The 26,073-nt window shown below is 50.8% G+C and overlaps 1 protein-coding gene across 1 annotated transcript in view; it reads left to right on the top strand.

Annotated features, from left to right (window-relative positions):
- Positions 1 to 2,186: 2,186 nt before the first annotated feature.
- Positions 2,187 to 26,073, top strand: part of NOD2 (nucleotide binding oligomerization domain containing 2) — a 31,527-nt gene continuing 7,640 nt past the window's right edge. Inside the window, exons 1-7 of the mRNA XM_075995623.1 lie at positions 2,187 to 2,653; positions 9,257 to 9,362; positions 12,344 to 14,159; positions 20,143 to 20,226; positions 20,553 to 20,636; positions 22,970 to 23,053; positions 25,212 to 25,295. Of these exons, the coding sequence (XP_075851738.1) occupies positions 2,195 to 2,653; positions 9,257 to 9,362; positions 12,344 to 14,159; positions 20,143 to 20,226; positions 20,553 to 20,636; positions 22,970 to 23,053; positions 25,212 to 25,295 (2,717 nt within the window). The 5' untranslated portion in view covers positions 2,187 to 2,194. The remainder of the gene's footprint in view (positions 2,654 to 9,256; positions 9,363 to 12,343; positions 14,160 to 20,142; positions 20,227 to 20,552; positions 20,637 to 22,969; positions 23,054 to 25,211; positions 25,296 to 26,073) is intronic.

Consider the following 26,073-nt stretch of genomic DNA (forward strand, 5'->3'; position numbering starts at 1 on the left):
TGTGTTTGGGAAGGGCCCTGCTTACTTTCAGCCTGTCCCCTTGTGGTGTGTCCCCTCCATGGTGTGTCCCATGTCCCCGTGGGGTCTCTCAGCGAGGGTCGTGGAGGGAGCACAGGCTTTGCTCCAGAACTGCCGAGAACTACCTAGTTCCACACGGCTGGTTGGCCAACTCCGGCTTCTGCCTCATCCTTTTGGGATTTCCCCAGGAGGTGGGGTCTGTGGGCGCATCCGGGCCAGCCAGTCCTGTGCCACTGGGCTTTTGGCTTCCTGCCGAAGGGCTGCACACAGACAGCGTGGCCATTGACGGGCTTTGATGGGGGAAGAAGGAGGTGCAGGCTGTCCCAGTGAGAAGGAAAGATCAGGTGTCTGCCTCAGACGTTCTCCAGCAAGCAGAGCAGGTATTGTCCTGTCTCAGCTACCTCTCCACCTTCTTCAACTCCAGGCTGTGCACCGACTCCCGGGACTGGGGTGGGAGGGAGAGGGCTGACGGCACTTCTGGGCTATTCATGGGGGGAAAGTGGGTGGGTGGTTATTTTCCCAGGATCTGGGCAGGGCTGGCAGGTGTTGCCAAAGCTGAGAACCACTCCAGGGCCAAGCCTGGAGCTTGTCCTACCCCTTCCTGTCCTCTCCTTCTCTCCCCCACTGACCCCTGCTCTTCTGCTTGGGGGTAGGCACAAGGAAGGGACCCGCTTGGCTGGAAAGAACTGTTTTTGTTTCTTGTTTAGAGCAATCTCTGCAGTGGGCACACCTTCCCTTGCTCCTTCCCAAGCTGCCAGACACTCAATTAACCTACATGCCTCAGTTTCCCCATCTGGCCAGCACAAGGCGCTGGCCTGTGTGTTGGCAGCCTTCTGAGAGACTGGCGCTTTCTCCTTTTGCTCACCGTGGCTGCCCCAGGAGGACAGGCACAGAGTGTTCCCGCCCTCCCCTCCCTCGGTGGATTTTTGATTCATGGACATTCCCACAGGGCTCTGAGGCGCCCAGCGCTGTGCCAAGCTCCGGGATGCCAGGTCAGACGAGCAAGACCCAGGCTCTGCAGGGGCCAAGCAGGGAGTGAGACACAAAAGCATCCAACAGGAAAGAGGCAAAATCCCCGAGGCACTCGGCATCTGCTCCCTCGAGCGTCTCAGAACGTTCCCAATTAGAAAAAGAAGCTGACGTCTCTCTTCTTTTTCCATGCCTCACCCTTTCACTTTCGGTTTCTTGGGGCACAGTAGGAGCCCTTGTCCTGGACCGCATGGCGGTTGTAGAACTGACTATGCTGAGAGATTTTCCCTGCCGCTCAGGGACCCTCCCAGGCTTGCAGCTCCTGGCGCTCTGGGGACCGGGTTCAGAGCAGGCTACTGGCAGCGGCAGGGCAGCCTGGACGCGGTGGCGTGGTGATGAGGACCTAGAAGGAAGGTGAGGGCCCTGCAAGGGAGAGGGAATGTTGACGGGGACAAGGCACCACTAAGCTTTGAAATGGCTTTGCACCATGATTTTTCACTTCGCCTGATTGGGATCTTTATAGCAAGTTCTGGGTCCGTCCTCGTGCAGCAGCATGTGTCACGTACACAGGATGGGCTCCCGCAGGGCAAGGCATGCGTTCTGAACTCACATGCTTGGGTTCAAATCCTAGCTCCACCTGTCTAGCTGTGATACGTTGTACAAATCACTTAGCCTATCTGTGCCTCAGTGTCTGCATTTGTAAATTGGGCTCAACCCATGGGAGGGTTAAATGAATTCATACAGGAAAGCACTTCTATAGAATGGTTCTTGGCATATTGTATGTGCTTAATAAATATTAACCATTAATGAAACTGCTGTGGCCTGAATCCAGCCAGCATGAAAGAGCCCTCTTACCCTGTCTTGAAGAAAATTAATTTCCTGATCCCTAGAGAGACTTTGCTCCTAATATTAGCTCACGCCTTTTAAAACTTCTTAAGGCAGAGATCAAGCATGGATAGGGGAATCAGGAGTCTTGCTTTAATTCTTGGTTACTTCAAACTCTCTGTGGGTCCTTAAAGGGTTACTTGCCTACTCGGGGCCTCAATGAGCACATCTGTACATGGGGAGCTTGGATTAAGTAACGTCTGAGGGTAGAGCCACAATCCACTTGGGCTCAGGTGGGGCTGACTTGCGCCGGCCTTGCCCTGCGCCCTGTCTGGCTTCTGGGAGTTCTGTGCTGACCTTGTTCTCCTCCCCAGGTTGTGAAATGTGCTCGCAGGAGGCTTTTCAGGCACAGAGAAGCCAGCTGGTGGGGCTGCTGGTCTCGGGGTCCCTGGAAGGCTTTGAGAGCATCCTGGACTGGCTGCTGTCCTGGGAAGTCCTCTCCTGGGAGGACTACGAGGGCCTCAGCCTCCTGCGCCACCCTCTCTCCCAGTCGGCCAGGCGCCTCTTGGACACCGTCTGGAACAAGGGTGCTTGGGGCTGTGAGAAGCTCATCGCGGCCATCAGGGAGGCCCAGGCCGACAGCCAGACCCCGGAGCCGCGTGACTGCTGGGACCCCCGCTCACTCCACCCGGCCCGGGGCCTGCAGAGTCACCGGCCAGTCATCGTCAGGAGGCTCTACAGGCATGTGGAGGGCGTGCTGGACCTGGCGCGGGAGCGGGGCTTCCTCAGCCAGTACGAGTGTGACGAAATCAGGTTGCCGATCTTCACGTCCTCCCAGAGGGTAAGGCACTCCGCCCTGCATCACGGATTCACAGAAAGGGGAACTTAGTCACCAAGACTGATTTGTCCTTGTGAAGTCACAAGGGGGAAACTCGGTCCGTGGGATTCCCCCTAAAAAGGTAGGTGACAGTTGCTCTTGACTGTTGGCAACACGCCACTTCTGATGAGAAGAGGTGTGGTGTGGTGGCCAACGGCCTGGATTTTGGACCTAGAATGATGCAGGTTCAAAGTCAGCTCTGTGTGACCTCCCACTTCCTTATGGAACCTCTGCATCCTTAATCTCTCCTGCCTCAGTATCCTCATCTGTCAAACATGGATAATAGTCTTTTGGCACCTATCCTATAAAGTTCTTGTGAGGATTCAGTGAGTTCATTTGTGTGATGCTCGTAGCAGTGTCTGCCGCATGGTGCACACCCGCTGACATTACCGCCCATGGCGAGTACTTCCGTTATAATGATGCTCTGCGCTTGTGCGCTTTGTTGCTGTGTTTTAGATTAATAGCTCAACAAATCAAAACATATCATTCATTAAATCTCTATTTGATAATTAATATAGCACATTATACACTAATATAGTTTAAATGTCCACCTAGGATTTCTGATATGAAATTACATTAGATCATGTATGTTCAGAGTTGGGCTACATATAACTGCCCCTGAAAATGTAATGATGCAACAGAGACCACAAGGACAGAAAAGTATCTGCTGGGTATTCTTGAAACTCTCCTGTTTTGTTTCCAAACAGTGATCCTCGGTGCTCCTGTGCGGCAGGTGGAACCCTCATTAACATCCCATTTTATAGATTGGGAAATTAGAGCCCAGGAAAGTGGTTTGAATAATTTCACAGTAGTTAATGAGAGGGCCAGTGCTGGACCTAGGATTTTGACTCATTCATTCCTTAATCATTCATTTGTTCATTCTTTTATTTATTCGGCCAGAGTCTATTAGGTGCTTACTATGTGCCAGGCTCTTTCTTAAAGTTTGTTGTGTTCAGAGTGCTTTGCACATGGTAGGTACTTGATAAATACTTGTTGAGGAAATAAATGAATTGTTGAATGAATGAATAAATTGGAATTGCATTGCAGTGTTAGGATGGGCTAGGTTGGGGAACTTTTTAGTTTTTATTTTCATCTATTTTTTAAAGAATATATTTGGTGTCCAAGTGAGTCTAGGTAAGCCTAAGTTAAGACTGATGAAATAAATTAATGTGTCTTCAAGGCTGATTTTAAAGCTGGCTTATGCGGCTAAGTATTTACAGAACAGACATGATATGGTCCCCTTTAATTAGTGCACATGAAACCTACAACCTTACCCAAGGTAGGAGCACCAACTCCTTGAGCCTGGCTCCAAGGGAATTACAGAAGACATATTCCTCAATGTACCTACCTTTATGCCTCTTATGATTTGTTAATGGGGTCCAATAAGCCCAGCTGAGATGTTACAAGGTTGAGTCTTGTCATCTTTGATCAAGGTTCAAGAGTGTGGCCCGGTGATGTCCCTAGAGCCCAAAGGAGACAGGGCCTGAATAGAGGAAGTATTTGGATTGGTGAAGAGAGGAAAATGAGATAATTGATGGGTCAAAGAAGAAATCATAATGGAAATCATAAAATATTCGTAACTGAACAATAATGGGAATATTACTTATCAAAATGTATGGGATGCAGCTAAGGCAGAAAATAGAGAGAAATTTATAACCATAAACAGCTTAGAGCAGGAAAGAAGAAAGGCTGGATTTTAAGGGGCTGAGAATTAATCTTAAGAAAGGGCTGAATAGACAGTAAAAGCAAACACTGAAGGCTAGGACCGAACTGAGTGGGCAGAGCCGATGGGGCAACAGATCTGGGAACGGCAGGAGGTTACAAAGGGACTGCACTGCTGAGGTGTAAGTTTTTAGAATCCAGCTTTCTCTGAGCCTCCTTTGAGCACTGGCATTTTATGATTCTCTGATTTGGTGGCCTTCCCTTAGTGGCTGAATTTCTGATTCCGTTTGGGCAGCACTTGTGATATGCCCAACTAACATGAACCCAATCAAACTTTTAATTTCCCGTAAAGAAGTGGTTGCCATTGATTGTAGGCTGGGGACTGCAAAACACCATGGAATGAAACAAAATGCAATTTGAAGACTAAATCCCCCAGACACCCATTGCTACCATTTATTGAGTGATGCCTGCTGCGTACCAGCCACTGTCCTCAGCCTTTTCCCTGTGTTATCTCATTTAAGCCCCACTATGTCCTTCCAAGGGTGTGGAGCTGACTGCACTGCTGCTCAACCATGAAGAAACTGCGCAAATCACCCATATGGGGAGTGGCACAACTAGGATTTGAATCCAGACCTGTTTTTCTCCAAAGCTTGTGCTATTCTCTCTCTGTCATAAAATGTGGGGGCTTTGTGTGGTAAACTTGCTCAGTTGGGCATAACAGTCGTCAGGAAACCTGAAGCTGTAACACCAGCTGTAATACCAGCTGTCTGTCTGACTCACGCAACTGCTAAAGTTGATGGGGCTGAGGTATCGGACTGAAATCTAAATTGCTTAGCTCCTGTCATGATATTAACTTCAACATATTTAAATTGGGAAATGTCTCATGCCTACAGAAGAGTGTATACGTTTCATGTGTACGGTGTAAACGCATTGCCATTACCCAGGTTAGGAAATAGGATGCTGCCCGTACCTTGGCCCCTCCTTCAGTTGTAAGTACTAGGGGTAAGCACTAACCTGACTTTTTGTGTTAATCATTCCTTTGCTCTTCTTTATCATTTTAGCACCTTTCGAAATAAATCCTCAAACAATGTTTTACTTTATTTTGAAAAACTGAATAGCAAGCCAAACATAGCTGTGCAAAAAAGGGGCACCATTGCCCCTTCTTAGATGAAGGCTCCCAAGTCAGGGAAGCTGAACAGAGTCTTGGGCATGGCTGTACCTTCTGGCTGTACCTTCGTTGGGAGTTTATAAGGACTCTTTCTGGAAGTCAGTTGGCAAGTTCATGAATGAGTCTGGGGAAATATAGGGCCCATTACCACGGGAGGCTCTGGCAGGGCCGATATGAGCCACGTGCTGGATGTGCAGCAGGGAGATGGTCAGAGCAAGTGGGCTTCTCTGTACGTTTGGTTGTGAGCATGCCAAAGGCTATTCTAGCTTCCAGGAATAGGTTGAGGCCAAACACACTGGTGGGGTGAAATGAATATCCTCAGCTGACTGAGGCAGCAGGAGTTGAGAAAAGGAATGATATTAGTCCCAGGTGAAGACAAGCCAAATATAGGTAAAGTTTAGGGCCAGGCTTGCCCAGACATCTAGGAGATAACTGCCTTTGATATGTCTGAGTCTTGAGTCACTGCTCCATTCTGTCTGAACTGGTTGCCCTCCGCTTCTAGTACACAGCCATCATCCTGAAATTTCCCTTCATAGTCCTTTGTGTTGAGTCTCTAGTATCCTAAATACCATGTCTTCCTCTTTCCTGGTTTACTCCATTTTGATAAATCACATTCTACAGTTAATTCTTTAGAATGAGACTATGGGAGTTAAAATTTCTGAGCTCTTACATGTCTAAAAGTTCTTTCATACTGGATTGATAGTTTGGTTGGGTATAAAATTCTGGGCTGGCCATCATTCTCCTTCAGCATTTTTATTCCATTATCTACTCTTTTCAGTATTGCTGCCAAGAATTCCAAAACCATTTTATAACTTTTTCTGGAAGTTCATAAAATTTTATTTTAGTTCCTAACATTCTGAAATTTCACAATTATGTGCCTTGGTGTTCTTCTATTGCGCTGGTCACCTAAGAATATGGAAACTCATATCTTTATATTCTGGGAAATTTTCTTGATTAGTTTCTTGATGATTTTTTCCTTTGTATTTTCTCTCTCCTCTTTTTATGAAACTACTATTACTTGAATGTTAGAACTCCTTGACTGATCCTTAATTTTCTTTTATTTTCCATTTCTGTGTCGTTTTGCTCTACTTTCTGTATGATAGTCTCAGCTATATCTTGAAACTGTTGAATAATTCATTTTTGCTATCAAGCTTTTAATTTGCAAGAGCTATTTTTTACTGTTCCTTTATTATAATGTCTTGTTATTGTTTTATGGATGCAATATCTTCTTTTACTTAAGGATCAGAGTGATAGTTGGGTTTTTTTTTTTTTTTTGCTTCTTTGTTTGGTTGGTTGGTTGGTTTTCACCATACATAAACTTTTTATCCTACAAGTAGCTTTCCCCTTCTCCCACTTGTTTGGTTTCCATCCTCCATATTAGATACTTTCTTTGAGCATTTGGCTGTCTTTCTCATTATTGAAATGGAGGACCTTAAAACTTCCTGATCATGCAGCACCTTGTCTACCATGAATTTCGCTGTAGATATCTTCAGAAAATGGAAATGTTTATATCTTTAGATCTTTCCTCCTGGGTTAAGGAAGTATCCTGAGTAGACCACAGGCCTCCTGCCTGGGGGTAAAGTCTGACTGCCAGAGGTCTGAGAGCCCAGTGGGTGAGAGGGCTGAGTGGCGGTGGTGGTGGGGGAAAGCATTCAGAATTTATTTTGCATTTGTCATTTACACCCTCTGTTTGGGGTGTGACAACCACTTCTGTAATTGTATCTGGTATCTCACAGTGCAGGGACTCTCTTTTACTCTTTGCAGAATATAAATCTCCAGACTTTGTCCTGGCATGCAGGGACAGTTGCTAGTTGCTTGGACTAGGGAAGGGAGACCAGAGATCTGTTTTATAAACCTCTTTGACTCAGTCCTCTTTATCTTAGTCACTTCTAGAGGGACCTGACGCTGAGAGTTCCAGTGCCCTTTACAGATTCTAGGATGTACATTGTGTGGTTTTCAGTTTTCCCATTTTGGGGTTAGGATTTGGCTCTCAGGAGCCTTCTAAGTCCATTGCCATTCATTCATTCAGCAAGTCCTTGAGCGTCTCGTCCATGCCAGGCCCTCTTCTAGGTGTTGGGGCTACCTCAGTGAACAGGACAGACAAAAATCCTTGTCCTGGAGATGCTTACACTCCGGGGGTGGGAGAGAGACAGTAAGCGAAAGGGAGCAAATCACAGAGTGTGTTAGAGCGTGGTGAGTGCTGAGGAAGGAAGGAAGGTGGGGTTGGGAGTTGAGAGTTTGGGAAGGGGATAGGGGATAAATGATGTCAATTTTAAATAGAATGGTCAGAGAGTTCTTACTGAGAAGGTGAAATTTGAGCAAAGACTTGAAGAAGGTCACAGAATTAGCTGTGTGGGTAGCTGGGGGAAGGGATTCCAGGCACGGGGGACAGCCAGGACAAAGACCCAGAGGTGAGAGCATGCCTGGTGTTTGTAGGAAGCAGGAGGTCAGGCTGCTCCTGGGGTAAGAGGTGAGGTCAGAGGAGTAACCTGGGCCCAGGTGGTTATACACAGGGAGTTTGTGTGTTTTGAGCCTTGCAGATTACTGTTGGACTGGGGAACGCTGCCAGGATGTTTGTAACAGGACTGGTGTGACTGACCTTTATTTGTAAAGAATTACACTTTGGCTGTGGTATTGAGGATAGGCCGGGGAGGCAGGAACAGAAGCAGGGGACCAGTTTGGTGGCCTTTGAAGTTTGCCAGGTGAGCAGTGATGCTGGTTTGGATCAGGAAGTTGGTGGAGAAAAGGCAGGCAGTACAGCTGTATGTCTGGTCTGCAGACACTGGCCACAGGTGGCTGTTGAGCACTTGAAACCCGGCTCCACACCGAGTTCCTACGAGTGCATGGTACACATCAGATTTGTAAGACTTAATATGAAATAAAGAATGGGACACATGTTGTGAATTTTTAATATTGATTACATGCAGAAATGGTAATATTTTAGGTATCTTGAGTTAAATAGAATATATGATTAAAATTAGTTTCATCTTATTTCTTTTTACTTTTAAAAATGTGGCTGTTAAAAGATTTGAAATTGCACAGGTGGTGTGCATTGGCACTTGCATTGTATTTCTGTTGGGAAGTGCCCTTCCAGACATACTTTGAAGGTGGCGCCAACAGGGTTGCTGACGGATTGCCAAGGGGAGGTTTCAAGGGTGACTCCAAAACCTTGGAGCTGAGCAAGTGGAAGGATGAAGTTAACTAAGCTGAGATGAGGAAGGCTGCAGGTTTGGCATCTATGTGGGTAGATAAGAAGTTTAGTTTTGGGTATGTGAAGTTGGAGGTGTTTATGAAACATTTGAGTAGAGACAAAAGGTGGGCAGTTGGCTGTGCAAATCCAAGGCTCAGGAGCCACTCAGGCTGGAGATGAAAATGTGAGAGTCTTGAGCAGAGATGCTAGTCAAGCATTCAAGCTATGAGATTTGATGAAATCACTTCTCTTCCAAATGATTTATAGCTTCTGGAATAAATTTCCCCATCTTTGTAGGTTTATGTCTTTATTTTGTTTTGTTTTGTTTATTGTTTAGCTATTCACTCTTTTACTGGGTTTTGCAAGGGAACCAGATTGGATGCATTTAACTTGTTAAACTCATGTGGTTGTTTGGTTGCTTCTCTAGCCTTTTATTCTGGTGGAAGAGAGGTGCCCACGAACGTGCATCAACAGTAATCAGTAGGAACCTCCCCACAACGCTCCATCAGCCTTTCTGGAAAAATAACGGCTTTTGCCTTTCCCACAGGCAAGAAGGCTGCTTGATCTTGCCACAGTGAAGACAAATGGATTGGCTGCCTTCCTTCTACAACGTGTTCAGGAACTACCGGTCCCGGTGGCCCCGCCTTTGGAAGGCAAGTATCTGTTCTCAGTGCATGAAAAGGGGAAGAAAGTCAGTGCAGATTCGCGGTTACGGGCAAAATACACGTCACTTAGTGTTCCAAGTACTGGCTGCCAAGCCTCCCTAAGACTCAGTTTCCTCATTTGAAGGCTAACATTATCATGCATCTCACTGGGCTTTCGGGAAGATTAAAAGGGTAGAAGTGTGTAGTGTTATCCAGTAGTTTTCGTTACTTCCCACACTGTGTAGTGATAACTGGAGCTGTTGAGGGCTAACTGACGGTGTTTCCTACTAGCCAAACTCTCATTATCTGTCCCAGAAAGATGTGGATATATTTTTGAGATAAGGCTAGTATCGCTTTATCTCTGAAATTTATCTACTCACAGTCAGAAATGCAAGAACCAAGTGGATTTAGATAATGTGGTCCTCCCCTGGCACTCACGGTTACCAACCAAGCTCAGGAATGGGGGGGCTTGGCCAGCACAGCTTGAACATGCCAAGCACACACACAGTGGGCATGCTCTGCGTTTATGTCTCCTCTTTTGTTCCCAGAGCGAATGATCACTGTTGCTCCTTCCGCCCTCTGGATATACCAAGAGCACCGAACAGAGACCACAGATACAGATCTTCCTCTCCAATACATATCAAATATATATCTTTTTCTTCCAACCTGATTCCCATGCAGGTTTTCCAGCCATTACCAATGATATCAAAATCCTCCAGAAAAAAAGAAACTCTCATTTTCAAGAGAAATTAACATCTCACTTGTCACCTTTAGAAGCAAAAGGAATCTTGCATCCTGGCATGATGTTACAGTGCCTGAACAGCCAGCTATTGATGATATCAACAGCAAATATTAACCGAGGGCTGAGCGGGGCACCGTGCTGGGTGCTGTGCACACCGGTGTCGTGCACTGATGTCCGCGTCCTGTTCTCCAATGAGCTGCTGCACACCCGGGTTCCAAGCACACACCCGGGTTCCTGCCAAGTGCTTTATGGACAATATCTGCCCTTTGTAAAACCCCGAGAAGCAGGTATGTTTTTTCCACCTTATAGCTGTGGAAAATGGGCCAGGAGGTTAAGAGATGAGGTAGGGGAAGATGGGTCTGATAGTAAACTGTCCCCACCTACACTTTCTCTTTTCTTGGGAGAAGCAATTGTCAGTTGGAAAGAGAGGTGCCACCCTGACACTTTTTAAAGCTTGTTCCCACATTACTGTAGGGAAAGCTCATTGACACTGAAGCCCCTGAGCTGTGACGGTGCTGGCCGATGGGCTTGTCACCCTGGGGTGCTACCCTCTGGGCAGCGAGCAAGCCTCGGGGAGGGAGGGCTGGCGGCCTGTGCTTGGAACCCAGGTGTGCAGCAGCTCATTGGAGAACAGGACGCGGACATCAGTGCACGACACGGGTGTACACAGCACCCAGCACGGTGCCCCGCTCAGCCCTCGGTTAATATTTGCTGTTGATATCATCAATAGCTGGCTGTTCAGGCACTGTAACACCATGCCAGGATGCAAGATTCCTTTTGCTTCTAAAGGTGACAAGTGACATGTTAATTTCTCTTGAAAATGAGAGTTTCTTTTTTTCTGGAGGATTTTGATATCATTGGTAGTGGCTGGAAAACCTGCATGGGAATCAGGTTGGAAGAAAAAGATATATATTTGATATGTATTGGAGAGGAAGATCTGTATCTGTGGTCTCTGTTCGGTGCTCTTGGTATATCCAGAGGGCGGAAGGAGCAACAGTGATCATTCGCTCTGGAAACAAAAGAGGAGGCATAAACGCAGAGCATGCCCACTGTGTGACTCTATGGATACTCCTCAGTGAGCAAAGAGCTCTCTGTAGCCTTTGGGTTGGAGATAAATAGGCCGGCATTTGGTTGGGGCAGTGAGGCTGTGATGGGGTGAGCTGTGCCGAGGTCCCACCAGCCTGGGTCTCTGGACCAGCACTTCCCCATTTCTGGAAGGGGGAACTAGCCCCTGTCACCGGAAGTGGTTTGCTCCTGTTGGTTTCAGGATGACGAAGGAAGAGCAGCAGCCCTCTGGGCACACCCTGTGCACGAGGACTGCCCCTGCACGGGGTGCGTGAGCAGCGCGGGGAGGTGGAGGCAGGACCGCAGGGGCTTGTCCGAGGGCTTGGCCAGGGCACCCTGGCGACCCTGAGGCTTCTGTTGCCAGGCCCACTGGGTAATGCAAGACTGTCTCCTCAGCTCAAGGTCTTGGATTAATCACGTCTGCAGGGCCCTGTTGCCGTGTCAGGCAGCACAGTCACAGGTCCTGAGGATCGGGACGTGGACATCTTTGGGGAGCCACACTCACTGACAGTGATAATAAACGCCAGTTCTTGAGAGTTTACCAAGTGTCACATATTCTTCTAAACTCTATTTTTATCTCATTGCCTCCTGAAACAGCCCTTTGAGGTGTGGATTGTCCCCATTTTTACAGACAAGACAAGTGAAGCTCAGAAAAACTAAGTGGCTTCTCCAAGTTAGTAGTGGACCCAGGCTTCAACTAGGCGTGTCTGACCCCAGCAACTGCGTGGCCTTCTGTGTTTCTTTAGCAAAAGGCAACTAAGGCTGAGAGGTGGAGGGACTTGACTAGGGGCACTGAGGCCATACAGCGGGACAGACATCGGGGCGCAGGTCTTCTGGCCCCAGCCCGTCTGGTCTCTGCACCCTTCCTGGTGTCGGCTGGCGTCTCCCGAGCACTTGCTTTGTGTTGGACGCCGTGCTAAGCACTTGACGTGCGCTGTCTTTGTTGCTCCGTGTGAAAACTCTCTAAGGCAGTGACCGCCATTTCTCCCACCTTACAAGGCAGAAACTGAGGCTTAGGAAGGTTCTGTGACTGTCCTCGAAGTCTGAAGCTCGCGAGCGGAGGAGACGGGTGGCCACCCGCTGGCCGTCCTGTGCCATCAGTAGCGGCACCCTCCCCCGCCGCAGCCCACCCTCTGGCCAGGGCCCATCTCCACCCTCACTTGCCTCTTCCTCTGCCTTCCAGCTGCCGCGTGTAAGAAGTACGCGTCCAAGCTGAGGACCACGGTTTCCGCTCAGTCTCGCTTCCTCAGCACCTACGACGGGGCGGAGACGCTCTGCCTGGAGGACATATACACGGAGAACACGCTGGAGCTGCGGGCGGAGCTGGGCGTGGCCGGCCTCCCCGCCACGAGCCCGGCCACCCTGGGCCTGGAGGAGCTCTTCGGCACCCACAGCCGGCTCAACGAGGACGCGGACACCGTGCTGGTGGTGGGCGAGGCGGGCAGCGGCAAGAGCACGCTCCTGCAGCGGCTGCACTCGCTGTGGGCCGCGGGGCGGCACTTCCAGGAATTCCTCTTCGTCTTCCCGTTCAGCTGCCGGCAGCTGCAGTGTGTGGCCAGGCCGCTGTCCGTGCAGACGCTGCTCTTCGAACACTGCTGTTGGCCGGACGCTGGCGGGCAGGACATCTTCCAGTTCCTCCTTGACCACCCGGACCGCGTCCTGTTAACCTTTGATGGCTTTGATGAGTTCAGGTTCAGGTTCACGGACGGCGAACGTCACTGCTCGCCAACCGACCCCACATCTGTGCAGAGCCTGCTCTTCAACCTCCTGCAGGGCAACCTGCTCAAGGGCGCCCGCAAGGTGCTGACCAGCCGCCCGGCGGCCGTGTCGGCGTTCCTCAGGAAGTACGTCCGCACGGAGTTCAGCCTCAAGGGCTTCTCGCAGGAAGGCATCGAGCTGTACCTGAGGAGGTGCCACCGTGAGCCTGGCGTGGCCGAACGCCTCATCCGCCTGCTCCGGGCGACCTCAGCCCTGCACGGTTTGTGCCACCTTCCCGTCTTCTCGTGGATGGTGTCCAAGTGCCACCAGGAACTATTGCTGCAGGAAGGGGGCTCCCCGAAGACCACCACGGATATGTACCTGCTGATCCTGCAGCATTTCCTGCTGCGCGCCTCCCCGCCAGACGCAGCCTCCCGCGGTCTGGACCCCGGCCTCCTTCGAGGCAGGCTGCCCACCCTCCTGCGCCTCGGCTGGCTGGCCCTCTGGGGCCTGGGCACGTGCTGCTACGTGTTCTCAGCGCAGCAGCTGCAGGCAGCACGGGTCGACTCTGACGACATTGCTCTCGGCTTCCTGGTGCGTGCCCAGAGTGTCGCGCCTGGGAGCTCGGCGAACCTGGAGTTCCTGCACATCACCTTCCAGTGCTTTTTTGCTGCGCTCTACCTGGCGCTCAGCCCTGACACGCCGCCAGCCTCACTCAGACACCTTTTCAACTGCCGCAGGCCGGGCAGCTCACCGCTGGCCAGGCTGCTGCCCGTGCTGTGTGTCCAGGGCTCGGGGCGCCAGGAGGACGGTGTGGAGGCTTTGCTGCAGAAGGCCGAGCCACACAACCTTCAGATCACGGCAGCCTTCCTGGCAGGGCTGTTGTCCCGGCAGCACCGAGGCCTGCTGGCTGTGTGCCAGGTGTCCGAGACGGCCCTGCTCCGGCGCCAGGCCTGTGCCCGCTGGTGCCTGGCCCGCAGCCTCCGCAAGCACTTCCACTCCATCCCGCCAGCCGTGCCGGGTGAGGCCAAGAGCATGCACGCCCTGCCCGGCTTCGTCTGGCTCATCCGGAGCCTGTACGAGATGCAGGAAGAGCGGCTGGCACGCAAGGCTGTGCGCCGGCTGGACGTGGGGCACCTCAAGCTGACGTTCTGCAGCGTGGGCCCGGCTGAGTGTGCTGCCCTGGCCTTTGTGCTGCAGCACCTCCGGCGGCCTGTGGCCTTGCAGCTGGACTACAACTCCGTGGGTGACATCGGCGTGGAGCAGCTGGTGCCCTGCCTTGGCGTCTGCAAGGCTCTGTAGTAAGTGTTGCTGGGCACTGTTGGCCGGGCACGGGGCACTGCCACCACCAAGGTTACGCGTGGAGCACCAAGCTGCAGTCCGGAAGTCTAGGCCCAGCCCCGGCTCCGCCTCCCTTCCACACAGCCCTGGCCAGAGCCCGTCCCCTCCGGGCCTTAGTGTCAGTATATCGTGACGACAGCCCCACTTTATTGAGTGGCCTGTGTGCCAGGCACGGTGCAACACTTCCCACAGTTACCTTATCCAGCCTCCACAGCCACCCCGGGCTGCAGCCAGGGACAACAGGATCTCCATTAACCTTGATTTGAGGCTTACAGAAGTGAAGTCACTTGTCCAGGTCACGCAGGAAATGGCAGAGCCGGCTTCACAATCCACGCTTTCTAGTGCAGGCCCCTGCTCCTCTGAGCGAGCTGCCCGCAGCTTCAGAGGCTCCGGAAACCTTGGGGCCACGTGCAAAGCTCTGTGTGACAGGTGTCTGCTAGAACCGCCCCGGTCAGGGGCGACTTGTGCCTCCTCAGAGGCTTTCCCATCTATCTCAACAAGACGGGAATTTCAGGACCCAAGAGGTAGAAAGTGGCTGCAGCGCTTTGTCCACGCTTTTAGTCTAGATGTCAGCGTTCAAGCGGGATTTTGGCGTTTCCCACACTGCTCTCAGCCCCTGGCTGAAGATGCGAGGCTTTGCCCTTGGACCGCCTGTGTCCCTGAAGCCCTGGGCCTCTTTCCATGTCTGGGGACAGGTGAGGGCACAGGGTGTGTCTCAGGCTCCCCGACTTCCTTTCCAGCTTTTTTTTTTTTTTTTTTTTTTTGAGACAGAGTCTCACTCTGTTGCCCAGGCTAGAGTGAGTGCCATGGCATCAGCCTAGCTCACAGCAACCTCAAACTCCTGGGCTCAAGCCATCCTTCTGCCTCAGCTTCCTGAGTAGCTGGGACTACAGGCATGCGCCACCTTGTCCAGCTAATTTTTATATATATATATTTTTAGTTGGCCAATTAATTTCCTTCTGTTTTTAGTAGAGACAGGGTCTTGCTCTTGCTCAGACTGGTTTTGAACTCCTGACCTTGAGCGATCCCCCCACCTCAGCCTTCCCGAGTGCTAGGATTACAGGTGTGAGCCACCGAGCCCGGCCCCTTTCCAGCTTTGAAAGGGATGTCCTGTTCCCTGTGTAGAACCTACGGGAAAGCAGAAGTTGTTGATTCAAATTCAAATCCTTCTGCAGCCTCCTGGGGCTTTGGGCTACCCCAAATGACCTTAATTGACCCTAAGCAAGGGATGAGCCTCTCCTTGAATATATTAGGATGGTATGTCTTGGGCAAAGCAGCAAGATGTTTCTTTCTCCACGGAACAAACACATGGATATCTGCTAGGAACTGTGCAGTGACATTGGTTAGCCCTCACACAGGGTCCATGGCCATAGGTTTATAATGTAATGATAATGTTATATATAACATATTATACATAGTTAACATATGTAATATGTGTATTTTATATAATTAATATGAATACGAATATGAATATACCCATCAGGGTCTTGGAGGAAACAAATACCACACCCAAACTGGGTAATTTGAGGTGAGTTTAATAAAGACTCAGTTTGCCAAGGTGGACAGGAGTTAGGAAGAGCTGGAGGGGGTCCAGGAACCTGGGGTTAGTAAGTGTTGGTGTTGGGGGGCTGTGGGTAGCCCTGAGGGGCAGGGGGAGGGAGGACTTGTGAGGGAGGAAGATGTGGAGAGAGCTGCATTTCCCTAGGAAGGAAGAATCCTGAAATGTTGAGTGGGAATTTGGAGGCCTGTCTGTTGGAGTTATTTCCCTGATAGAAATACCAATGTGCCTTTTCCTGGGTAGTAGACCCATAGATATTCCCAGGTTCTCAAAGGGGTCCTTGTACCCTAAGAGGCCAGACATCACTGTCTCCATGTCTAGATGATCCCATAGACTAGTCCATCCCTAGAATTCTTGAATGGAACTTCCCTTCTCAATTAGGGATGTCCACATGCCTCCCCGGGTTTGCAGAAGGGCTGGGGGAGACTGGGGGTCTGTCTCTATCTTCAGAGAAAGGTGAGGATGGCCTGGTTCTAGCTCTCGGGGTACGCACACTACAGTACCGTGTGTAAAGGTGCTTGTTGGAATGCAGATTCCTGGGCCCAGCCTTAGTGATCCCCATTCAGTAGGTTGGGGACAGGGACCTAGGAATCTGTATTTTTAACAAACATCCCTGGTGATTCTGATGCAGGTGGGTTCACACTGTGAGAGCTACGGTCTGCAGCAACCAGCTTGATTTCCCATCAGCAATCAAAGTCCTTGAGCAAGTTCCCCTGCTCTTTAGCTTTCGTACACTAAATGAAGTTGCTGCATGGGCATTGTGTGTGTGTGTGTGTGTGTGTGTGTGTGTGTGTGTGTGTGTGATAGAGACAGAGAGATGGGGGGAGGGAGGGAAAGACGGAGGAGGGGAAAGGAGGGAGGGAGGGGACAGGCTCCCCTCCCACAGCACCAAGCTGTATCTCTCCCACTTGAAGGGTTTCCATGCCAACCAAAATCCCTCTAGGAAACCCCATATACAAAGTGCCCCTATATAGGTTTCTTTAGATCCTGGCTCTCTCTGACTTTAGGGCGATGGCTTTCAAAGTTTTCTGACTGTGACTCACAGTAAGAGAGAGAGAGAGAGAGAGAGAGAGAGAGAGAGAGAGAGAGAGAGAGAGAGAGAAAGAGAAAGGCACACCAGCATGTAAACTTGAAACAAAAGCTTCACGAAATGACTTTCCCATATTAACTCTGATACACTCTGCTGTCTTCTTCTGTTCTGTACTATTTCAGTTTAAAAAATGCTTCTCAGAACCTTCAAAATTGGTTTCATGACCCACTAACTGGTCACACAACCGGCAGTCTGAAAATCACTGCTCTAGAGAGCCTATAAAAGGCATAAGGGAGAGGCTGTGTGGTGTTGTGATTTTGAGTGTGATTTGGAGCCAGACTGCCTAGGCTCAAATCCTGTATGCAACACAAATCAGTAGCATTTCTACATACCAGTAACAGTCAAGCTGAGAGTCAAATCAGAGACTCAATACTATTCACAACAGCTACAAAGAAAATAAAATACCTAGGAATATACTTAACCAAGGAGGCGAAAGATCTCTACCAGAACTACGAAACATGGAGGAAAGAAATTGTGGATGACACAAGCAAATGGAGAAACATACCATGCTCATGGATCAGTAAAATTAATATTGTTAAAATATCCATACTACCCAAAGTGATTTAGAGATTCAATGCAATCTCCATCAAATACCAACGGCATGTTTCACAGATCTAGGAAAAATAATTCTACACATCATTTGGAACCAGAAAAGAATCCAAAACATCAAAGCAATCCTAAGCAAAAAGAACAAAGCTGGAGGCATCACATTACTAGACTTCAAACTACACTGCAAAGCTATAGTAACCAAAACAGCTTGGTATTGGTACAAAACTAGAGACATAGACCAATGGAACAGAACAGAGAACCCAGATATAAAGTTAAAATCACAATGAGACTAGAATGGCTTTTATTAAAAAGTCCAAAAACAAGGCCGGGCGCTGTGGCTCACGCCTGTAATCCTAGCTCTTGGGAGGCCGAGGCGGGCGGATTGCTCAAGGTCAGGAGTTCAAAACCAGCCTGAGCAAGAGCGAGACCCCGTCTCTACTATAAATAGAAAGAAATTAATTGGCCAACTGATATATATATAAAAAATTAGCCGGGCATGGTGGCGCATGCCTGTAGTCCCAGCTACTCGGGAGGCTGAGGCAGAAGGATCACTCAAGCCCAGGAGTTTGAGGTTGCTGTGAGCTAGGCTGACGCCACGGCACTCACTCTAGCCTGGACAACAAAGTGAGACTCTGTCGCAAAAAAAAAAAAAAAAAAAAAAAAAAGTCCAAAAACAATAGATGCTGTTGTGGATGCAGAGGGAAAGGAATGCTTATACACTGTTGGTGGGACTGCAAATTAGTACAACCCCTATGGAAAACAGTATGGAGATTTCTTAAAGAACTAAAAGTAGACCTACTATTTGATCCAGCAATCCTACTACTGGTTATCTACCCAAAGGAAAAGGAGCAGTTTTATCAAAAAGACACCAGCACTTGAATGCTTATTGCAGCACAATTCACAATAGCAAAGATCTGGAATCAACTTAAATGACCATCAATCCATGAGTGGATTAACAAAATGTGGGATAGTATACCATGGTGTACTACTCAGCTGTAAGAAAGGATGAATTAATGCCTTTTGCAGAAATTTGGAAGGAACTGGAGACTATTATCTTAATTGAAATATCTCAAGAATGGAAAAACAAACACCACATGTACTCTTTAATAAATTGGAACTAACCGATGGGCACACAAGTGCACAGAGGAAAGTAAAAGTCATTGGAAATCAAGCAGGGGGAGGAGGAGGAGGGGAAGGGCAAAACCCACCTAGTGGGCACAGTGAACGCTATCTAGGTGATGGGCACATTTATAGCCCGATCTCAAGCCATATATCAAAAACATCTGTACCCCCTTAATATTTTAGAAACAGGCCGGACGAGGTGGCTCAGGCCTGTAATCCTAGCACTCTGGGAGGCCGAGGCAGGCGGATCACTCAAAACCAGCCTGAGCATGAGGGAGACCCCATCTCTACTAAAAATAGAAAGAAATTAATTGGCTAACTAAAATATATATAAAAAATTAGCCAGGCATGGTGGCACATGCCTGTAGTTCCAGCTACATGGGAGGCTGAGGCAGAAGGATTGCTTGAGTCCAGGAGTTTGTGGTTGCTGTGAGCTAGGCTGATGCACGGCACTCTAGCCCGGGTAAGAGAGTGAGACTCTGTCTCAAAAAAAAAAATTTTTTTTTTGGAAACAAAAACAATTCTGTATGTGCTGTGCAACCTTGGCAAACTCACTTCACTTGTCTGTGCCTCAGTTTCGTTCTCTCTAGTGAACGTAACAAAACTACCTGCTTCATGGGCTTGTTGTGAGGATTAAATAATGTCATTACTGGGAAGTGCTCAGGATAGCACTGGGCACATAAAACGCTCCGTGAATGCCAGTGGTCATGCCTGCAGGTGACTTTGACCATGCGCCAGGTGCTCACAGGGCTTTATGTGCGCAGTCCAGTGAGGTGGGGGATGCTACTTTTCCCGTTTGTAGGTGGCGGGGCCAGCGAATAGCTAGTAAGTGGCAGATCGGGATCAGAACTTCCAGCTAAGGGACTGCAGAGCCTGAGCTGTCAGCCACTGCGCCTGTCTTCAGGTTTGCCTGAAGATAAAGAGTCATGCGTACAGTTGTTAAAATGTACAGGTCCCGGGCCCAGCCCCACACATAAGGAATTGCCAGCTCCAGGGGAGGGACCCGTGAATCTGTATTTTGGGGAAACTTTCAGATGATCGTGTGATCAGGTCAAGTTTGGGAATTATACCCAAGAGGGATGTTAGAGGGGGCTTGTCAGGCAGGGTCTGGCCTGTAGGAGTGGTGTCTTTGGGTTAAGGACTGGGCATGCTGGTTTCCAGAGTTTTGGCCACTCTTTACTGGGTCTGCCATCTGCTGGCCTAGGTGCTGATAACCACCGTTGCCCCCAGGGGCAGCGTGTCTCGTTCCGGTTGCACCTGTGCCACCCATCAGCTCCTTTCCACCTGGACCGCTCAGTGAGGATGCTGTGATCATCGTTTTCCTTTTACAGAGGTGGAAACAGTGCCTCAGATTGTACCTGTGAGTTCCTCAGGCTTCCAGTGTTCTTTAATAGGCGCTCTGGGTCCCCACTTCCTGGGCTGTCCCCACCAAAGTGCACCAGGTCACCTCCCTGGCCAGGGATGGAGGAGTCTCCACTTTCCTGGGACGCTCCATTCCCGTGGCAGGTCCCGAAGCACACGCACCGGCACGCTGGGCATGAGTGGAAGTGTCGTTTGGGATTTTGTGTGCTCTTTCCTGTCTCATCAGCTCCATTTTCAAATATGTTTGTTTTGTCTTTTTTAGTTTGCGAGATAACAACATCTCAGACCGAGGCATCTGCACGCTCATCGAGCACGTTCTTCACTGCGAGCGGCTGCAGAAGTTAGCGTAAGTCGGCCTGGGCCGGGGCCTTGGGCCCCAGGGCCCCCAGTCTCGCCCCAGGCCTGCCGCCTGGGCACTGTGAGAGAATGACGGCCGGGTGGGTGTTTGGTGACCGAGGGTCCAGGTGGCTCCTGCCCTGGGGAGCGGGCAGCCTGTGGTCGCACTCACTACATGACATGCCGCCTGGGCACTGTGAGAGAATGACGGCCGGGGTGGGTGTTTGCGTGACCGAGGGTCCAGGTGGCTCCTGCCCTGGGGAGCGGGCAGCCTGTGGTTGTGCTCACTACGTGACGTGCCGCGTCTCCGTGTCTCTTCTCGCTGGAACGTTGCAGTCTGTTCAACAATAAACTGACGGATGGCTGTGCCCACGCCGTGGCCAGGCTCCTTGCGTGCAGGAGGAACTTCCTGGCATTGAGGTGAGCCTGGGGCTTCCCCGTTTCCTGGAAACTACTTTTTCCCCACGGTGGAGTCAGTCTGGTCTGGTCTTGGCCCTGGCCCTGCCCACACTGGGCTGGTGATCTCTGGACTCAACACACGGCAAGTGTCCCATTGCGAGCAGATTTCTGTGACCCTGCCACCTCCCCCGCCAGCACCAGACTGCTCTGCTGAGGGCTTCCCACCTTTGGATCTTTAGCCCTCAGAGCAAAGAAGTGTTGCCAGGCCCTTTTCCTTCCCTGCGTCTAAGAGCGCATCAGCTGGGGAGGCATCCGCAGTCACTTGCCGCCCCAGCCGTGGCAGCCAGTTGCTGAAATACTCCGGAAGCTTTCCCCACTTGGAGCATGCCAGGCGTGCACTCCCTCTGGGAAGTCTCCGTTTCTGCTGCTCCTGAGCCTCCCGGCCTCAACTAGAGTCTCCCCTGACACCATGGCATTGCCCCTCCCGCCGGTTCCCAGGCTGGCCGGGCTTCTCTGTCTCTTGGACATTCCTGCCTCCTGGATTGTGAGGCAGTGAAAGGAGACAGAGCGAAGGTTTGCCTCCACCCATCCTTTCTGCCTGGGGGGCTGCCTTTAGGGATGGGAGCTGCCATTTTAAAATTGCTGGCCAGTCGCTCAGTCTCGGCAAGGGCTCAGGAGGCCAAGACCACAGGTGCCGATTGTACAAAGCACTCTGTCCGCCGCCACCACGGCTGCCCAGACCCACAAAGCTGGAAGAGGCTGTGGCCCTCCCTGGGCTGGTCCGTCCCTTCAGAAGGGCGCTGGACTCAGAACTGGAGGCCTGGCTTTGTGGCCAACAGCGTAGTCTCCCCTCATCTGCAGGGGAGACGCTCCGAGCCCCCCGTGGGCACCTGACACTGCAGATAGTACCGAACTCTATGTATATTATGCTTTTCCCTGCATATGCATACCTATGAAAGGTTTAGTTTATAAATTAGGCCCAGTAAGAGATTAACAGCAATAACTAATAATAAAATAGAACAAATGCAACACTATACTGTGATCAAAGTTACGTGAATGTGGTCTTTCTCTTTCTCAAAATATCTCACTGTACTGTGCTCACCCTTCTTGTGGTGACGAGAGAGAAGATAAAACTCCCGTGTGCTGGGTGAGGGGGGTGAGTGACGTGGGCGCTGTGATGTAGTGGATCATCCGTGTCCGGCGGTCCTGGATCGCCGAGCCATGACGATGCTGGCAGTTGGGTGTCAGAAGTGGACGGTGTCAGGGAGCTGCACTACGTGGGCATGCTGGGCCACAGGAGGACGCCTGTCCTGAGTGGGATACAGTAGGGTATGGGGTGGCCCGTGATCAGAACAGCGTGCAATTTAAAACCTACTTATTGTGTGTTTCTTGAATTTTCCGTTTAATATTTTTGGATTGAGGTCATACGCAAGCAAACGAAATCATGGAAAGCAAAAATGAGATAAGGGGGGGCTGCTGCACCTTGTTGCAGGTGGGGTGGGCTCTGAGCCATCCGCTAGCAGGGCGTCTCCTGTCTCAGTGAGCCTGCGGGAGGGGGCCCTGGCGCGGCACCCGCAGTGAGATTCCGGTGCCCGGCAGCCAGCAGCCGGCCCTTAGTTTCCTCGCGGGAGCTGAGGGTGGGGACTGAGGGGCGAGGCCCATGCCGCCACACGCCCGCTGGAAGGGCACAATGATGCCTGCCCAACACGGTTGCTGTGAGCCGGGTAGCTTAAAGTTCTTTGTAAAGGTTCAAGCAGGCGTATTATTCCAGGAACCCTGGGGTTGTGGGTGTGAGTTATGGGGACTTCTTTGAAAGTGTCTGTCTGGATTTGGGTGCGGCTGGAACTTCCCTTGCTGGGGTCCTCCCCCATCCCCAGTCTTGGCTCTGTCTCCCTCCCTGACTCCGGGAAGGCTCAGCGGGAACCCCTCCTTTCTCCCAGCCGCTGAGCCTGCCTGGCCTCTTGCGGATCCCCAGGCCCTGGTACAGCAGCAGTGGGTCTGGGAAGGCTGTGGCCGGGTCTAGACCAAAGGTGGCCCAGACTGGAGGGAAAGGTGTGACAGTGAGTCACCCTCACTCCCTGGGGAAACCACCTCCCAGGACAGCGGCCCATTGTGGCTCCTGCCAGACCTGTCACACTGCTTTGCAGAACAGCACCCCACCCCTCCCTTGGCGGGTGGAGAACGAAGGGTGGGAGCCACTGAGCAAGCGTGACCACGAGGGAGCCACACACGCTGCGGCTGCTGCGTCCTGAGGGTCCTCCAAGCTTTCTTCCTGCGTCCCCCACCAGGGCACTGGTGGTTCTCTTCTCCTGGCCTCACCTGTGCTCTCTCAGTCTCTCTGTCTCGTCTTCCAGGCTGGGGAATAACCACATCACCGCCGCCGGGGCCCGGACGCTGGCCGAGGGGCTCCGAGGCAATGCCTCACTGCAGTTCCTGGGGTAGGTCCGATCTCGCGGAAGAGGGACCCGCACAGAGGGGTTGAGACTTGAGGATTTAGGGGTTTATGAAACTCTTCAGCCAGGAGGCCCCAGAGGTGGCCTGGGTGACAGTGGGGAGGTGGGGCGGGCCAGCCAGGGAGAGGGCGGCCCCTGGCTGCCTCACACTTGCTTCCTCACCTGAAAAACAGGAAGTTCAGGATGGCGGGCGGGGGAGGGCAGTGCCCTGAACTGGTGACAGGAAGCCTCTGTCCTGGGGTGCCTGGGGCTGTGCTGTGGCTGCACACTGAAGCCACTCCGGAGACTGATGAGGTGAAAATATCTAGGTGCAGTCCAGATATCAGTCATTTTAAATAGCCCCCCAGGGCATGTGCAGCCAGGGCTGGGAGCCACTGGCTCAGGACAGGCGGGGCTGTTCCCCCGCACTGCAGGGCAGCCTCTGCTTGCCCCATACATAGCGTGACGGCCACCCAGGGTTGCACTCCCACTGTCCCCAGCAGCCACTCTCCTATCCTGTCATGCCCTGGTGTGAACTGGGGTCCATTTGACAAGAACTGGGGGTTTTAAAACCTGAGACTGTAGGAAGAGAGAACAACCTTAGGACCCAGATGCTACAGCCCATTTCGTAGACGAGCAAGCTGCCCACAAGCTCAGTTTGAGCCAGGAATGGGACTGGGTTGCTCTAGAAAGCAGCACCTTTTCCATGCTGCGCCAATAGCAGCAGAGTCTAGAACGAGGAGCCACAGGCCCACCGAGCTCTCTGCTGCCTGAGGTCACATCCGCCACAGCTGGGGCATTTACTTCCCTTCCAACACATATTTCTTAGGGTGCCTGTCTGGGCCAGTGCTAAACCAACACTATCGTATGATACGAACTGTTCTGTAACTTGCTTTGTTTTATTTCATTTCATATTTTGCTTCATACTATATAATAGGACTTTTTTCGGGTCATGATGACCTCGTTTTTAACCACTTCGGTGCGGCGCTCACGGCTGGGACACCTCGCCCACGGCCGCACGCACAGCCGCACGGCGGTCTGCGCTGCGCGTTGACGGCGGGTCCGTCTTGCTCTTGTGTGACGAGGAAAGCTTGGAAGCACTGACGGCGGTTTCACTCCACAGGCAGCTTTCCTTGTCATGTAAATCAGAATAGGTAACATGTACACGTATGTTTTCATTAGGTTATTTTTTAAATGTTCACAATTTTCTTTTGATAAATGAAAGATTAGAAAAGTCAATCCAAAGTTATATTCCAAAGTTGACGCTGGGCTGTGCGCTGGGCTGTGCGAGTCCATCTGTGGCTGTCGACTACAGTCGATCCTCATACTGAATTGCTGCTCCTCAAAAGAAGAGCTGCATAGTGTTCTACTGGTTAGATATCCATAATCTATTTAACTGGTCACCTGTTGATACGTGCTCGGGTTGTTGCAAGTTTTTTGCTGTTTACAATGTTCCATCCCCAGCACAGAGCAGCACTGGCGTAGAGCCAGAACTCAACGAATATTCGCCTTGTGAGTGAAAGTGGAGCCAACCTCCTAGTCCAGCTGTCTTTGCTCCCTTGAGCCACACATGTCCAGAGTAAGGCCCAGTGGGGACAGTGGCTGGGTCAGACAGCATGAGCTGGGCTCTAACTTTTGAAAAGGGAGGCTTCCAAATTACAGTGATTCAGAGGAGTTTGGCCCAGCAGGTAACGGAGTTCAAGACCACGAGGGGCGTTGAGAAGTAACAAGAGATGAAGGCTGGCTTGGGGAAGAAGTGTTGGACTCGTTCTGAGTGGGCAGCAGCAGAGTACAGCTAAGGACTTGTAGGTAGAGTTACTAGGGAGAGATCTGAACTAAATGTCAGGAAAAGTGTCACAGCTGTGTGACTTGCTCTTGAGATCAAGCTCCCCCTCCGTGAGGGGAAGGGTTAGGTGGGTTTGTGCTATTCTGTAAGTCTGTAATTTAAAGCTGCTGAAAACCCTGGGTGAAGTTTGGCCAACCCACCAAAAGATGGAGGGAGGTCTATTTTGCTGGGTCCAGGTGCCCCGGTGAGACCTCTCTGGGATTGGGTGGTCCTGCCCCTCTGGCTGGGGCTGCAGCTCTAATATATTAGAGCATATCTAGAACACATATCAGGTAGTCACTCACTAACACTCTCTGTGGACTCTCGTGGCCTTTACAGGTTCTGGGGCAACAAAGTGGGTGATGAGGGGGCCCAGGCCCTAGCTGAAGCCATAAGTGATCACCAGAGCTTGAAGTGGCTCAGGTAAGCTTCCGAGGCTGTCCAGCCGTTGTCACAGGGAGAGCCAGGTGAAGGGAGAGTAGCTTGGGCCAGTTTTAAAGGTCTTTGAACTTCATTTCTGCCTCACTTTGTCAGGCAGCAGAGTAAGGAAGGAAGACAGATCACTGGATTTGGAATCAGGACACTTGGGTCTTTCTGGGTGACTTTGGGGATGTCCCTTGCCTTCTGAGGGTCTTGATTACCCATCTGTAAATTGAAGATCTTGGGCTGGATCAAGCACCTCTTATCTTAAGGACCAACTCCAATCCACTGGTAGTAGCTGCCCAGTGCTCCATGTTGAGAAGGATTCCAGGGCTGCTCCTGGGCTTAAAGAACACTGTAATCAACTAGTGATGTCTTGGTCAGGCACAGTGCTCACACCTGTGATCCCAGCACTTTGGGAGGCCAGGGTGGGTGGATTGCTTGAGGCCAGAAGTTCAAGACCAGTCTGGGCAACAGTATAGCAAAACCTCATCTCTACAAAAACTAAAAAAATAAAATAGCTAGGGTGGTGGTGCATGCCTGTGGTTGCAACTACTTGGGAGGCTAAAGGTGACAGGATCACTTGAGCATAGGAGTTTGAGGTTGCAGTGAGCTATGACAATGCCATTGCATCTACCCAGGTAACAGAGTAACATTCTGTCTCAAAAAAAAAAAAAAATTAGTGATGGCTAAAAAAGATGTACAAAAAGAGCACTGTAATCAATTAGCGATGTCTGAAATGGAACAGACTAGGAGACTGCCACGTATTTGCTGTTTACGT

This window comes from Microcebus murinus, chromosome 20, assembly GCF_040939455.1.
Source record: "Microcebus murinus isolate Inina chromosome 20, M.murinus_Inina_mat1.0, whole genome shotgun sequence".
In the NCBI taxonomy this organism is placed as follows: domain Eukaryota; kingdom Metazoa; phylum Chordata; class Mammalia; order Primates; family Cheirogaleidae; genus Microcebus; species Microcebus murinus.